The sequence below is a fragment of the Bombina bombina genome, chromosome 4 (genome assembly GCF_027579735.1).
Source record: "Bombina bombina isolate aBomBom1 chromosome 4, aBomBom1.pri, whole genome shotgun sequence".
Classification (NCBI taxonomy): Eukaryota; Metazoa; Chordata; class Amphibia; order Anura; family Bombinatoridae; genus Bombina; species Bombina bombina.
The window spans coordinates 261,488,184-261,506,045 of NC_069502.1; the positions used below are offsets into that span (position 1 = coordinate 261,488,184).

The 17,862-nt window shown below is 39.1% G+C and overlaps 1 protein-coding gene across 1 annotated transcript in view; it reads left to right on the forward strand.

Moving 5' to 3' along the window:
- The window catches only part of PROC (protein C, inactivator of coagulation factors Va and VIIIa), a 102,118-nt gene that overhangs the window by 66,367 nt on the left and 17,889 nt on the right, over positions 1-17,862 (forward strand). Inside the window, exons 6-8 of the mRNA XM_053709939.1 lie at positions 864-1,004; positions 6,066-6,163; positions 15,886-16,000. Coding sequence (XP_053565914.1) covers positions 864-1,004; positions 6,066-6,163; positions 15,886-16,000 — 354 coding nt within the window. The remainder of the gene's footprint in view (positions 1-863; positions 1,005-6,065; positions 6,164-15,885; positions 16,001-17,862) is intronic.

Consider the following 17,862-nt stretch of genomic DNA (forward strand, 5'->3'; position numbering starts at 1 on the left):
AAAAGAAGACACTGAAAGAATCATTCATTAGGAGTCAAACCATGATGGGGCAGTCTCACACAAGGCTATGAAGTATGATAGAGTAGTTGACAGTATCAAAAGCATCAGGTCTAAGAGCAGAACAATGAGAACTGTCATTTGGTCTCAGCATTGAACAAGTTCTTCTGCACCAAAGTCAGATTGAAGAGGGCTACTTGTGAGTTGAACCAAGTAAGTATGTTGAAGATTAACTATTTCAGTTATTTTAAGATAAAAGGAAGTAGGATTATAGGGTGATAGAGAGGCTGGCTTGGATGGTGTTTTTTTTTTTTTTTTTGAGATGGGTGTTATAATTTAATGATTTTTGGGATGGAATTGTGCCGGCAGTGAGAGAGATATTGAAGATTTGAGTTAGAACTGGAATTACTATTGTGGAAGGAGAAACATCATCCTCTGTTGCAATTGTGAAGCAGTTAATTTTTTTCTTTCATGATTCAGATAGAGCATCCAATTTTAAGAAACTTTCTAATTTGCTCCTATTAACAATTTTTCTTCATTCTTTTGGTATCTTTAATTGAAAAGCCGGAATGTAAGCTTGGGAGCCAGCCCGTTTTTGGTTCAGCACTTGAGTAGCTCTTGCTGATTGGTGGCTAAATGTAGCCACCAATCAGCAAGCGCTATACAGAGAACAAAGAAAAATTGATAATAGGAGTTAATTAGAAAGTTACTTAAAGTTGCATGCTCTATCTGAATCATGAAAGAAAAAATGTGGGTTTCATGTCCCTTTAAAGTAAAATAGGTCATCTTTAATTTTAGTAGTCCCAACTTGAGATATTTTTGCAATTATGCATACTTTACTGCACCCTGAACTTGCTATTTTCCAGAGGTCACGTATCCCAACTGCACTCTCAATAATGGAGGCTGCACTCACTTCTGCACTGAAAGTGAGAACAACTCTACTCGTCTGTGCAGCTGTGCTTCAGGGTACCAGTTGGATGAAGATCACCACAGCTGTAAAGCAACAGGTCAGTTTCCCTGTAATACTTACCTGCCACACATTTAGCTCTGCTGCGTTTTAAAGTGAAAGTAAATCCTAGCGTTTTATAAGATACTTCATGTAGAAAGCTCCTTTATTTGATTCAATCGATTGCCGTTTTTAGCTGCTACAGCAGCCCACGGATAAAACATTTTTTTGGCTAAGAGGTGACGTTTTCACTTCTTAGCCAATAGCCGTGCGGTAAATCCGGCTTGGCGCCCATGGGAGCCGGATTTACCGCACTGCTAAAGGCTAAGATGTGAAAACGTCACCTCTTAGCCAAATTTTATTTTTAGCCGTGCTCTGCTGTAGGAGCTATGAGCGGTGATCGATTGAATCAAATAAAGGAGCTTTCTACATGAAGTATCTTATACTTCATGAATGAAAGCACCCTTTATTTGTTTCAATAGTTGTAAAACGCTAGGATTTACTTTTACTTTAACCCCTTAACGACTGAGGACGTGCAGGGTACGTCCTCAGAAAAAAGGCAGTTAATGCCTGAGAACGTACCCTGCACGTCCTCAGTGTGGAAAGCAGCTGGAAGCGATCCTGCTCGCTTCCAGCTGCTTTCCGGTTATTGCAGTGATGCCTCGATATGGAGGCATCCTGCAATAACCTTTTTAAGTCATCCGGTGCAGAGAGAGCCACTCTGTGGCCCTCTCTGCACCGGAGATCGGTGGCTACCTGCGTTGGTGGGTGGGAGCCGGACCGGGAGGCGGGGTGGCGGCCATCGATGGCCATGTGGATCTGAAGGGGGGCGGGATCGTGGGCGGGGGTGGCTGGGGGCGCGCACGGGCGCGCGCGCGTGCACGGGAGGGTGGGGGCGGGCGCGTGCACGGGGAGGGAGCGGGTGGGAACCGCTACACTGCAGAAAATGGGGATATAAAAAATATAATAACAAATAAAATCCAAACAATCAGCAAGGTGGTGGGGGTTTGGTTGTGGGGGGTGGGGGGTTGGGGGAAGCTACACTACAGAAAAAAACAAAAAAAAACCCAAAAAAGCACTTTTTATTGTAAACTGGGTACTGGCAGACAGCTGCCAGTACCCAAGATGGCCCCCAATAAGGCAGAGGGGAGGGTTAGAGAGCGGTTTTGGGGGGGATCAGGGAGGTTGGGGGCTAAGGGGGGGATCCTACACAGTAGCATATGTAAATATGCTAAAAAAAAATTTCATTTTTTTTTTAAAAACCCTTTTATTTTAGTACTGGCAGACTTTCTGCCAGTACTTAAGATGGCGGGGACAATTGTGGGGTGGGGGAGGGAAGGGAGCTGTTTGGGAGGGATCAGGGGGTGGGATGTGTCAGATGGGAGGCTGATCTCTACACTAAAGCTAAAATTAACCCTGCAAGCTCACTACAAACTCCCTAATTAACCCTTTCACTGCTAGCCATAATACACGTGTGAGGCGCAACAGGATTTAGTGGCCTTCTAATTACCAGAAAGCAACGCCAAAGTCATATATGTCTGCTATTTCTGAACAAAGGGGATCCCAGACAAGCATTTACAACCATTTGTGCCATAATTGCACAAGCTGTTTGTAAATGATTTCAGTGAGAAACCTAAAATTGTGAAAAATTTTACATTTTTTTTAATTTGATCGCATTTGGCGGTGAAATGGTGGCATGAAATATACCAAAATGTGCCTAGATCAATACTTGGGGTTGTCTACTACACTACACTAAAGCTAAAATTAACCCTACAAGCTCCCTAAAAGCTCCCTAATTAACCCCTTAACTGCTGGGCATGATACACTTGTGGTGCGCAGTGGCATTTAGCGGCCTTCTAATTACCAAAAAGCAACGCCAAAGCCATATATGTGTGCTATTTCTGAACAAAGGGGATCCCAGAGAGGAATTTACAACCATTTATGCCATAATTGCACAAGCTGTTTGTAAATGATTTCAGTGAGAAACCTAAAGTTTGTGAAAAAATTTGTGAAAAAGTGAACAATTTTTTGTATTTGATCGCATTTGGCGGTGAAATGGTGGTATGAAATATACCAAAATTGGCCTAGATCAATACTTTGGGATGTCTACTAAAAAAAAATATATACTTGTCAAGGGATATTCAGGGATTCCTGAAAGATATCAGTGTTCTAATGTAACTAGCGCTAATTTTGGAAAAAAATGGTTTGGAAATAGCAAAGTGCTACTTGTATTTATGGCCCTATAACTTGCAAAAAAGCAAAGAACATGTAAACATTGGGTATTTCTAAACTCAGGACAAAATTTAGAAACTATTTAGCATGGGTGTTTTTTGGTGGTTTTAGATATGTAACAGATTTTGGGGGTCAAAGTTAGAAAAAGTGTGTTTTTTTCCATTTTTTCCTCATATTTTATAATTTTTTTTATAGTAAATTATAAGATATGATGAAAATAATGGTATCTTTAGAAAGTCCATTTAATGGCGAGAAAAACGGTATATAATATGTGTGGGTACAGTAAATGAGTAAGAAGAAAATTACAGCTAAACACAAACACCGCAAAAATGTAAAAATAGCCTTGGTCCCAAACGGACAGAAAATGGAAAAGTGCTCTGGTCACTAAGGGGTTAAATAAAAAAATCAATGCGGATGCAAAAGGGTGTTGAGCATCTCAATATGAAATATTTATCAAACACAATATTTGTTGAGAGACACAACCTTATGTATAAAATATGTTTCTAACTGGAAAATTACATTAGTCATTAACCCACAGCAAAATTAGGCTGATGAACTCCATGAGTAGAATAGACAGCTCAGGAGTAGAATAGGCAGCTTTGCTTTTGTTTTACTAAATGTTTCTAATTTGTGTACATTGCTACGTGAATGTTCTGCGTGTCTCACCGGGGTATATAGCTGTCATAAAGGGACCATGAATCTGAACTGAGATCTCACTAGAAAATACTGCTTATATAAAGGGGGCTGCAGGGCCCATGTATCTCATTTGAGGCCTTACTTGGACATACAACTTAAATAAAGGGAATGATGCCTCACACAGATATTTAGCTGGCTTAAAGGGACAGTAAAATCATACCAAAATGGTACATGGTCTAAAAAATAAAACGTACAAGGGGAGGCTCAATGACCTAAATATGTATAGCTTAGAGGATTGAAGGGAAATAAGTCATATGATAGCAAGTTTCAAGTATATTAAAAGGCTTAGTAAAACTGAGCCAGTGAGTATTTTACATAAAAAGGAAAATTCAAGAACAAGGGGTCATGATCTCAAGCTGAAGGGTAGTATATTCAGAGAAATTTGAGTCAGAACTTCTTTACAGAAAGTGATTGATCCATGGAATAAACTTCCACAAGAGGTAGTAATGACAAACACTGTGGGGAATGCCTAGGACAAGTATAAGGCTATCCTACAAACTAGATGAATTTATACTTTTAGGTAATATCGGGCAGACTTGCTGGGCCTATGGCTCTTATCTGCTGTCAATATCTATGTTTCTAATAAGACATTCATGATTTAGACAGCATACCATTTTAAACAACTTTCCAATGTACTTCTATTATTTAATTTACTTCCTTCTCTTTTGTATCCTCTGTTGAAGGGTTTATTTAGGTAAGCTCAGGAGCAGCAAAGCACCTGGGTATTAGCTTTTGATTGGTGGATGCATATATATGCCTTTTGTCATTGGCTCGCCCATGTATTCAGGTATAAACCAGTAGTGCATTGCTGCTCCTTCAGCACAAATGATACCAAGAGAATGAAGCAATGTTTATAGAAGTAAACTGGAAAGTTGTTTAAAATGGTATGCTCTGCCTAAATCAAGAAAGACACGTTTGGGGTTTCATGTACCTTTAATGAAAGCACCTTCTATGGGTTCTCAGTCATGTAGTTGGCAAAAAGGTCATGTGTGTGATTAAAGATTTCTCTTTGGCATACAGCTGGCAAGATTTTGTCTCTGTTATTGCTGAATAAATAGACATTTATTTTTTTATACACAGATCAATGTTGCTACTATTAAAAAACAGTTCCTTTCATCAGTGCCCAATATTGGCCGCGAATCTGCAGGGGGCGGCATTGCACCAGCAGTTCACAAGAACTGCTTGTGCAATGATAAATGCCGACAGCGTATGCTGTCGGCATTTATCTATGTGCAGCGGGCATGATACGCTACATTGTCTCATGTCCGCTCGCACTATGATAAATCTATCCCCATTTGTGAACAAACATGTATTTCCTGTTAGTTTAAACATATTTAAAGGGACAGTCTACTCCAAATATTTTATTGTTTAAAAAAATAGATAATCCCTTTATTACCGATTAGCTAGTTTTGCACAACCAACACAGTTATATTATACTTTTTACCTCTATGATTACCTTGTATCTAAGCTTCTGCAGACTTCCCCTTATTTCAGTTTTTTGACAGACTTGCATTTTAGGTAATCAGTGCTGACTCATAAATAACTCCACGTAAGTGAGCGCAATGTTATCTATATGACACACATGAACTAGCATTGTCTAACTGAAAAATTGTCAAAATGCCCTGACATAAGAGGCGGCCTTCAAGGGCTTAGAAATTAGCATATAAGTCTACCTAGGTTTAGCCTTTAACAAAGAATACCAAGAGAACAAAGCAAATTTCATAATAAAAGTAAATTGGAAAGTTGTTTAAAATTGCATGCCCTATCTGAATCATGAAATTTTAATTTTGACTAGACTGTCCCTTTAAGCAGCACAAAATATTTTGTTTGAAAAAGATTTTTGCATTTAAATAGTACTCTTTCATATGCATAATAGAAATTTAGCGTTTAATAAACACTGAAAAATTGCTGTCGTTTGCACAATCCTAACATGATACTCTCTGATTTTTATGAGCAGAGCAGGAGCTCTTTTACATGTGGCCTTTGATTGGATGAAACATAGGAGACAAGGCAAACTGTGTATTTCTGGACTAATCTGATTCAAATACAAAAATCTTTTCTTTTATTGCACATATTTTGCATTTCATTTTTTCTTTGGACCTTGTAAAATGGATTGAAAGATGAATACATATTGCCTGTAGATTTATTTACCCATTTAGAGTAAAACAAAACCTCATTTAATATTGACTTGTAGTTGACTATCCTTGTGGGAAAGGGAAGATCGTAGATTATGATTACTCTGCTCGCCTCACAGGAGCTAAGCTTGGACGAAAAGGTGACAGTCCTTGGCAGGTAAGATAACCTCTGTATTTCTCTTTAATATAAACAGAATCAGGAAAATATCAAAAGCTTTCATATATGAATGACCCAAAAGATTTTATATATTACTCTAATATATTACTCTAGACAAAATAATTTTCATTTGTTTGAGTAATTAATTAGGTAGATATTAGTAACTCCTACATTATGGACCAGATTACAAGTGACACGCTAATGATAGTGCAGGTCGCAATACACATTATCACTGCACCAAGCTATCATTTGCGCGCAACTTGATATTACAAGTCCATTTTAATCCTATTTACCAGAGAAGAGTTAGCGTGGCCAACATCGCTCTAGCACAACCTATACTTTCAATAGATATCGTGACTGTGCTAATTAGCATGCATATTACAAGTTGAAAGTTATGGTTTGCGCTTGTGTGAAAGTTGAAACTGCGCTAGAATTTAAAAAAAAAACACATAAAAAACATTAAAATATATATTTTACATATATACACTTTTCAATACAATTTTCTTTTATATTATTAAAATAGTTTTAAAAGGGATATGGTATATGGCAAGGTATTTGACTTTAAAGGGCTCCATTGTATGTGTGTGTGTGTGTATATATATATATATATATATATATATATATACACAGTGCACAGTGGATATAAAAAGTCTACACACCCCTGTTAAAATGTCAGGTTTCTGTGATGTAAAAAATGAGACAATCTGACAAAGATAAATCATTTCAGAACTTTTTCCACCTTTTAATGTGACCTATAAACTGTACAACTCAATTGAAAACCAGACTGTAACCTTTTAGGTAAAGGGAAATAAAAATAAAATAATATTGCATAAGTGTGAACACCCTTTTATAACTGGGGTTGTAGCTGTGTTCAGAATTAAGCAATCACATTCAAAATCATGTTAAATAGGAGTCAGTACACACCTGTCATCATTTAAAGTGCCTCTGATTAACCCCAAATAAAGGTCAGCTGTTCTAGTAGGTCCCAAACTCCCATCACAAAATGGCACTCACTTGTCTTCATAAAATATCGCATTTATTTCAATTCATCAATAAAAAGACATAACATTTCGGTGTACTGTTACACCTTTGTCAAATGTCAAGATAAGTTCCAAAAAAACATATCCCCAAACAACAGATAACACAACATACTTCCACCTGCTTTATATACTCATTAAAACTGTTTACTCCACCGTATTCGCCCATGATGACGTCATCACGCTACAACGTTAATGTGACACGTCACTGCCAATCGGCTTGCACCTCGTTACCATAGTAACGTGTACACGGATATATTATTATATATCAACTCGCATGGGACATCGCTGTATAACTAACAGCAAAAAACTGCACCGCATCATATAATATGTCACTCTAGCAACATGAGACACAGCATGGTACACAGAAACAAGTTGTGTTACCGTTAATCAGTAGCCATCAAACATGTCACCTATTCATTTCAGCATACACATCATGTCCTATTGCTAAGAGGATAATTACAATCGGTGAATGAAATATTAAAAAACATATTACATTAAAACTATATACATCCCATTGGAATAATATATATGCACAGTATAACCATTTGTATTGTACAAAGCAACCATAGTAAGTTTTAAATTTTAAATTTTAACCGGCTAAATACACCCCCCCCATTCACCACATTACCCCCTTCATGTCTCCTGGAGTATAGGTAAAAACCCGTGAGTACCCACTAGAACGAACATCCATGTGGATCAACCTCGGGTATTCACTTCCATCCAGCATACTGATGTATAATGTTGTATGAGTCCAGTCTTCGGTTATTTAGTGTAAAATGGCCCAAAATCAAGGAAGGTGTTTAATCCTCTTGGTATCAAAGTGTCCAAAGTATGGATCGATTTAGTTTCCATTTGTGAAAGCTTTTTAGCTCTATTGCCCCCTCTAGCTAACGGAGAAACATGGTCAATCAGCATTGTTCTGAGACTTGATACACCGTGATTACACTTGGCGAAGTGGTGTGCCACTGGTTGTTCTGAATCCCCCTTGCTGAGGGCCTCCCGGATGGCACAACGATGGTTGGCCTTCCTGTCTCTGAAACTTGTTATTGTCTTCCCAATGTAAACCACAGAGCATGGGCAAAATAGCATGTATATAACATGTGAGCTTGTACAAGTTAGCCTATGGCGGATGATGTATGGGAATGTTGAAATGTTTGCCCTCTCATCATGCTGTTGCATGTTATACAGCTTCCGCATGTGAAACATCCCTTCCTTGAGGTTTTCAACCAGGTATCCTTGTGATAACATTCAATTGGATCAGTTTTCACCAATAAATCCCTAAGATTATCCGCCCTCTGGTGTACCCTCCGTGGAGGTTTCATCATATGAAATGGGAGTGATGGATCTGATTCAAGAAGAGACCAATGCTGCTGTACTGACTTTCTCAGCACCTCTCACATGGGGGTATATGTATTCACAAAATTCAACTGTTGTATATCATCACTGGGTTCCTTGTGCTTTATTTCCACTTCCAATAACCTGTCCCTAGTGTTTCGGACCATTTCACTCTCATATCCCCTTGTTACTAGTTTCTTCTCCATCTCTGTGAGCTGTTCCATCATAGTGGGTACCTCACTATTGTTATGAATGACTCTTGTAAGTTGTGAGGTGAATATCCCCATCTTTTGGTGCCTGGGATGGAAGCTTCTGGCCTCTAATAAGGAATTTCGGTCGGTAGGTTTCGTATACAACGAAGTTCCAAAGGAGCAACCATCGCATGCATCAACCTTGTATATATTAAGGTCTAAAAAGTGTATCACAGTCTCACTGTACTCTAACTTTAATCGTATGGGACAGTCCATTGAGTTCAAACATGACACCCACTGCTCCAATTCAATTGCACTACCCCCTCACACCAAAAACACATAATTGATGTAGCGTACATAATATCTGATATGGGGGTGAGCAAACGGTTTTATGTCCACTTGTTCGTACCACACCATGTAGAGATTAGCATATGAGGGTGCCATGTTTGAACCCATGGCCGTCTCAGAAATTTGTAAATAATAGTCTCTTTTGAACCTAAAGAAGTTCTTATCAAGACATAAAGTTACCAGCTCACTGAGAAACTTAATAGGAGGACCCTCATATAGAGGGTTCCCTGTCACCATGGACCTGACAGTTGCAACACCCCCATTATGAGGGATCGAGGTGTATAGGCTGTCCACATCCATGGTGACAAGGACATCATTGGCCTGCAGTCCCTCATAACTCTTCAGGGTTGCAATTAAACTGGGTGAATCCTGTAAATACGCAGGGTTATGAGTCTGGATTAAGACTTTTAAGGATGCATAAGACTCTTAAGGATCCCACTGGCAGACCTATAGTATCTGCCAGGGATTCCTTATTGTCTAGCCTGGCTATATATATAGATTTTCACCTACAGCCAGTGGTGAAGGGTATCCCTGCATATTTACAGGACTCACCCAGGTAATTACAACCCTGAAGAGTTATGAGGGACTGCAGGCCAATGATGTCCTTGCCACCATGGACGTGGACAGCCTATACACCTCAATCCCTCATGATGGGGGTGTTGCAGCTGTCAGGTCCATGGTGACAGGGAACCCTCTATATCAGGGTCCTCCTATTGAGTTTCTCTGTGAGCTGTTAACTTTATGTTTTGATAAGAACTTCTTTAGGTTCGAAAGGGACTATTATTTACAAATCCCTGGGACGGCCATGGGTTCAAACATGGCACCCTCATATGCTAATCTCTACATGGCGTGTGTCAGGGTTATGTCAGGTATAAGTACTGTGCCTTTAAAACTTGTTCAACATACCCCTATTTAAGGCTCCTCCTCACTCAAATCCATGCTTGGTAATTTGTTGCACTTGTATTCCTCAAGAGCCTCTGAAGACACCTAGCCTTATCCCTGCTACTCTGCTTGGATTCCCTTTGTTTACTACTCACAGTATTGTGATCCTTCCTGCCTGGGCATCTCGTTCAGAAATCAAGGTATTGGGGCCCTTTCCAAATCTCAAGCATCCCTGGAACTAAGTTGCTGTTCTAAGGAGCCGTTTCCCCTGCTGCTCCGATCAGCGTGTGACGTCACGACCGGCATCCGGTCCTGCAGATTCAGTGTCTGCTCCTCTCTCACCTCAAGCTGTGATTGTTTGGTTGCAGCTCCACCGGACTCTCTCTTGCACTCACCCGGACTAGTGCACACCGGATTCCTGGTCTTTAACATTGTCAGTACTATACTTGCCTCAGTACTCAAGTTATTTACCTTACTATTTGCATCTAAACACTGTTTGCTAATGATTAATTGACTTTGTCTTATGGACACTCGCTATTTGTGCCTAAGGGCAACCTCTCACAGTATCGATAACAGTGTTATATTCTGTGCATATCTATAGTGTCTACACTCACATCCCTGAACAGTGACTTTATTCCTCAAAGCTAAAGGCATCTACTCACACTATCTGAACTGTGACTTAAATTGTACTAATCTTCATAAGCCTTACCAAATACTCCCTGCTGTTCATACAGATTACTACCTGGGAATTGTGACATTAAGGTCTCAGCTTATAAAGATCTCATCCTTGTGTGACTGTGTGAGTGTATGTAACCTTGTATATATTTTACTTTGATTGGGATGCATGTCTGAAGATACTCTGGCATTTGATCTCAACTTAACTCAACTCTGAAGTTTGAAACTGAGCAGTATTCTTGCATTTCTATTGACGCCTCCGATTCTCACTCTATCCCTACAGTAGAGACCCTCAGTACGATGAGCACAACAGGGTTCCAATAAGTTCAGTCTTAGTGAATCCGAGGTATGGTGTGAGGCTGAGTGATCCTATAAGAACCAGGATACTAGTTAACCCAGTCTAAAACTTAACAGCGTGGTACGAACAAGTGGCCATGAAACTGTTTGCCCACCCCCACATCAGATATTATGTACGCTACATCGATGATGTGTTTTTGGTGTGGGGGGGGGGGGTGTAGTGCAACTGAATTGAAGCAGTGGGTGTCATGTTTGAACTCAATGGACTGTCCCATACGATTTAAGTTAGAGTATACGATTTAAGTTAGAGTACAGTGAGACTGTGATACACTTTTTAGACCTTAATATATACAAGGTTGATGCATGCGATGGTTGCTCCTTTGGAACTTCGTTGTATACGAAACCTACCGACCGAAATTCCTTATTAGAGGCCAGAAGCTTCCATCCCAGGCACCAAAAGATGGGGATATTCACCCCACAACTTACAAGAGTCATTCGTAAACAGTAGTGAGGTACCCACTATGATGGAGCAGCTCACAGAGATGGAGAAGAAACTAGTGACAAGGGGTAATTACAGTGAAATGGTCCAAAACACTAGGGAGAGGTTATTGGAAGCTCCAATGGAAATAAAGCACAAGGAACCCAGTGATGATATACAACAGTTGAATTTCGTGAATACATATACCCTCATGTGTGAGGTACTGAGGAAGTCAGTACAGCAGCATTGGTCTCTTCTTGAATCAGATCCATCACTCTCATTTCATATGATGAAACCTCCATGGAGAGTACACCGGAGGGCGGATAATCTTAGGGATCTATTGGTGAAAACTGATCCAACTAAATGTTATCAGTGATCACAAGGATACCTGGTTGAAAACCTCAAGGTAGGGATGCTTCACATGCGAAAGCTGTACAACATAAAAACAGCATGATGAGAGGGCAAACATTTCAACATCCCCATACTAACAAGCATTACACCATCCGCCACAGGCTAACTTGTACAAGCACACATGTTATATACATGTTAATTTGCCCATGCTCTCTGGTTTACACTGGGAAGACAATAAAAAGTTTCAGAGACAGGATGGCCAACCATCGTTGTGCCATCCGGGAGGCCCTCAGCAAGGGGGATTCGGAACAACCAGTGGCACGCCACTTCGCCAAGTGTAATCACGGTGTATCAAGTCTCAGAACAATGCTGATTGACCATGTTCCTCCGTTAGCTAGAGGGGGCAATAGAGCTTAAAAGCTTTTACAAATGGAAACTTAATGGATCCCCACTTTGGACACTCTGATACCAAGAGTATTAAACACCTTCCTTGATTTTGGGCCATTTTACACTAAATAACCGAAGACTGCACTCCTACAACATTATACATCAGTATGCTGGATGGAAGTGTATATCCGAGGTTGATACACATGGATGTTCATTCTAGTTGGTACCCATGGGTTTCTACCTATACTCCTGGAGACATGAAGGGGGTAATGTGGTGAATGGGGGGGGGGGGGTGTATTTAGCCGGTTAAAATTTAAAATGTAAAACTTACTATGCTTGCTTTGTACACTACAAATGGTTATACTGTGCATATATATTATTCCAATGGGATGTATATAGTTTTGATGTAATATGTTTTTTAATATTTCATTCACCGATTGTAATTATCCTCTTAGCAATGGGATATCATGTCTACGCTGAAATTAATGGGTGACATGTTTGATGGCTACTGATTAATGGTAACACAACTTAATGCTGTGTACCATGCTGTGCATCATGTCACTAGAGTGACATATTATATGATGCGGTGCACTTTTTTGCTGTTAGTTATACAGCGATGTCCCATGCGAGTTGATATATAATTACATATCCGTGTACACGTTACTATGGTAACGAGGTGCAAGCCGATTGGTGGTGACGCATCACGTTAATGTTGTAGCCTGATGACATCATCATAGGCCAATACAGTGGAGTAAATGGGGGGGTATATAAGGCAGGTGGAGGTATGTTGAGTCATGTGTTGTTTGGGGATACGTTTTTTTTGGAACTTATCTTGACATTTGACAAAGGTGTAACAGTACACTGAAACGTTATGTCTTTTTATTGATGAATTGAGTGTATTCTATACAAGATATGGTCTCTTCACCTCTCTTAATGCTTTTATATATACACATGTATACACACACATATATATAGAGAATCCTTTCCCAGTCAAGTTCCTTGAAACATGATATATAATTTATATTCATCTTTAACATGTTTTAATATGTTTTGAATATAAATACTTGAAATTCCTATGATCTTCACTTAGAATTGAGTGAGTGGAATTATTTTTTTATTCTAAAATTGTTTATTAACATGTTAAGAAATTTTCACAAGTATCTTGATCATTCACAAGTCTCCATTTTTCAAAGAATTGCCACATGTCTCTATAAGTGGCCAAGTTAAGGATTTTCTACCGTCTATCACCACGATCAAACTCCAAATTATGTAAAATTTGGGGCAGAGGGTGGGTGGTATCTGCCCTTTCATGAATCCCATATGGATTATTATAAAACTAAAACACTGTGGGCTAGATTATTAGTGAAGCACTAATTTAATGTGTGCCCCCCTTTATGGGTGCACGTTAAATAACCACCTATTAAAAATGGCTGGTTAATGCTCCCGCAAGCTTGCAGTAGCACTTTGAGCTAAGCTAAATTAACCAAAGGTCAGACCTCAGGTTAATTAAAAAAATGTTTCCCAATTGCCCCCCAAATAAAGTGTACAGTCCCCTTCATAAAATAAAAAATAGCTGCATCTTTATTATTTAATGAAATAAACGCACAAAGCAGTTATAAGTGGTTAAAGTTAGGGGATGTGGGGTATTATAGAAAAAAAACGACACTGAAAAGCGCCTTTACATTGTGGTCTATGGGGACTGTGTTTATACTGTTAATACAGTTGCAAGAAAAAGTATGTGAACCCTTTGGAATGATATGGATTTCTGCACAAATTGGTCATAAAATGTGATCTGATCATCATCTAAGTCACAACAATAGACAATCACAGTCTGCTTAAACTAATAACACACAAAGAATGAAATGTTGCCATGTTTTTATTGAACACACCATGTAAACATTCACAATGCAGGTGGAAAAAGTATGTGAACCCTTGGATTTAATAACTGGTTGAACCTCCTTTGGCAGCAATAACTTCAACCAAACGTTTCCTGTAGTTGCAGATCAGACGTGCACAATGGTCAGGAGTAATTCTTGACCATTCCTCTTTACAGAACTGTTTCAGTTCAGCAATATTCTTGGGATGTCTGGTGTGAATCGCTTTCTTGAGGTCATGCCACAGCATCTCAATCGGGTTGAGGTCAGGACTCTGACTGGGCCACTTCAGAAGGCGTATTTTCTTCTGTTTAAGCCATTCTGTTGTTGATTTACTTCTATGCTTTGGGTCATTGTCCTGTTGCAACACCCATCTTCTGTTGAGCTTCAGCTGGTAAACAGATGGCCTTAAGTTCTCCTGCAAAATGTCTTGATAAACTTGGGAATTAATTTTTCCTTAGATGATAGCAATCCGTCCAGGCCCTGACGCAACAAAGCAGCCCCAAACCATGATGCCCCCACCACCATACTTCACAGTTGGGATGAGGTTTTGATGTTGGTGTGCTGTGCCTCTTTTTCGCCACACATAGTGTTGTGTGTTTCTTCCAAACAACTCAAATTTGGTTTCATCTGTCCACAGAATATTTTGCCAGTACTGCTGTGGAACATCCAGGTGCTCTTGTGCAAACTGTAAACGTGCAGCAATGTTTTGTTTGGACAGCAGTGGCTTCCTCTGTGGTATCCTCCCATGAAATACATTCTTGTTTAGTGTTTTACATATTGTAGATTCGCTAACAGGGATGTTAGCATTTGCCAGTGAATTTTGTAAGCCTTTAGCTGACACTCTAGGATTCTTCTTCACCTCATTGAGCAGTCTGCGCTGTGCTCTTGCAGTCATCTTTACAGGACGGCCACTTCTAGGGAGAGTAGCAGCAGGACTGAACTTTCTCCATTTATAGACAATTTGTCTTACCGTGGACTGATGAACAGCAAGGCTTTTGTAGATACTTTTATAACCCTTTCCAGCTTTATGCAAGTCAATAATTCTTAATCGTAGGTCTTCTGAGAGCTCTTTTGTATGAGGCATCATTCACATCAGGCAATGCTTCTTGTGAAAAGCAAACCCAGAACTGGTGAGTGTTTTTTATAGGGCAGGGCAGCTGTAACCAACACCTCCAATCTCATCTCATTGATTGGACTCCAGTTGGCTGACATCTCACTCCAATTAGCTCTTGGAGATGTCATTAGTCTAGGGGTTCACATACTTTTTCCACCTGCATTGTGAATGTTTACATGGTGTGTTCAATAAAAACATGGCAACATTTCATTCTTTGTGTGTTATTAGTTTAAGCAGACTGTGATTGTCTATTGTTGTGACTTAGATGATGATCAGATCACATTTTATGACCAATTTGTGCAGAATTCCATATAATTCCAAAGGGTTCACATACTTTTTCTTGCAACTGTATATACAGTATGTATATGCTTATATACATATATATTTATGTGTTAATATGTGTACATATACATTTTAAAATTGCTGCGCGACTTACCCCCTGCACAGTGCTAGGTTCTCTGCCGTGTCTTACAGTATGAGAACGAGACTTCCAGAAGTGCAACGCTTCCAGGCAATGGAAACCTGTGGTTGTGTTCGTATTGTGCTTAACTTGTAATACCAATGCACGTTTCCGTGCGGTGGTATTACTGAGTGTAGTGCAAACAGTGCACATGTGAAAGTGCAATTTTGTATCTGAAGTATATTAGCAAATTAGTTCATCTTAAAACAAATCTTTATATATTAAGATATATTTAATTTATAATGTCTTATGACAGTTTTAAATGATATTGATTAATTTCTTTTCAGGTCTTACTACTTTATGACAAGAAATTTTGGTGTGGGGGAGTCCTGATCCATCCTTCCTGGGTTTTAACAGCTGCTCATTGTGTGGAACATGCTGGAAAATATTCTGTAAGACTAGGTATGGTTTTCATTAGGTACTTACAAAGAACATAACACTGAACAGACGCTCAAAAAACAAAGTATTGCAGTATGCAGTGATACCTATTTTATTCCAATCTTCAATATATATATATATATATATATATATATATATATATATATATATATATATATATATATATAGTGGCAGAAGAGATATGCTTCTTATCAGTGGTCATAGGACAGAGAGGCCCATTGTGTAGCACCTAACGACTTGACAAAAAGTTCCCTATACGCAAATTAGACTATGATTAGATTACTCCAACATGCAGTGGGCTATCAATGGGCTTAGCGTTATACTGACGTAGGGTGTTCATACACAATTATTGAAAAATGTCTGGGCATCATCCTTTTCAGACCAACCAAATGTGGAGCAGCAGATAATTACCTTTAAATACCTCTAAATATGCCATAAACGGCAACCACAATTAAGCCCTATAGAAATACTCAGACTGGCGAACCCTGACGCACGTTTCACCTGAGCTTTGTCAAAGGCACTTACAAAGAACAATAATAATGCAATTTCCTTAAATCGACATGAAACGGTAACTTTTTCTTTGACAAAACATAAAATTTTAAACAATTTTCCAGTTTACTTCTATTATCAAAGTTGCTTCATTCTCTTTGTATAATGTTTTAAAGGGGCAGAAATACACTATTAGAGTTTCTACACATGTGCAAACAGGTCATTATTAGGGTTTGCTCGGTGTCCAGTATTCAACCGGACAATCAAATATTTTAGCAGGCTGTCCAGTAAAATCTACACAAAAATATTGGACACTTAAACGTCCATTTAAAAAAAGAAAAAAAAAAAGTCCTCTAAGTGTCAGTTAAATATAAAGGTCTCCTATGCTTCTATTAATACAAATATGGCACTAAATGAAGTTACCTTGTGCAGGCACTATTCTGTGTGGTACTGGCGGTCAAGGGGGCAAAAAGGTTTGGCTGGCAGCCATAATGGTATTAAATAACTACTCTGCGTGTGCTCAGTGTATGTGTAGCCAAAGAGGAAATATTACTTATGTGCAAGATTACAAGTATTGCATTAAAATTAGCAGGCGCACGATATACAAATATTACAGGTGCATTAATTTGCACACAAAGTTGAAAGTAAAAACGTTTGATTGGGCACAATCAAATTTAACTGACGCCGGGTTAGCAGGACTGAAGACCTGCCGTAAAGGGTTAAGTCTAAAATAAAAGTTGCACCAAAACACAACATAAATACATTAAAAAGAAAATTTATGTTTACCTGATAAATTTCTTTCTTTCTTGACACGGTGAGTCCAAGGATCATAATAATTGCTGTTGGGAATATCACTCCTGACCAGCAGGAGGAGGCAAAGAGCACCACAGCAAAGCTGTTAAATATTACTTCCCTACCCACAAACCCCAGTCATTCGACCAAAGGGAAAGGAGAAAGGAAGTAACATAAGGGGCAGAGGTGCCTGAGGTTTATAGAAAAAGAAACTGTCTGAAAAATACAGTGCGGGCCGTGTCAAGAAAGAAATACATTTATCAGGTAAGCATACATTTTCTTTTCTTTCTAATGGCACGGTGAGTCCATGGATCATCATAATTACTGTTGGGAACCAATACCCAAGCCAGAGGACACAGATGATAAGGGAGCGACAAGACAGTTAACCAAAACATAAGGCACCACTGCTTGAAGAACCTTTCTCCCAAAAGAAGCCTCAACCGAAGCAAAAGTATCACATTTGTAAAATTTTGAAAAAGTGTGTAAAGATGACCAAGTGGCAGCCTTGCAAATCTGTTCCACAGAAGCTCCATTTTTGAAGGCCCAAGAAGAAGAAACAGCCCTCATGGAATGAGCCGTGATTT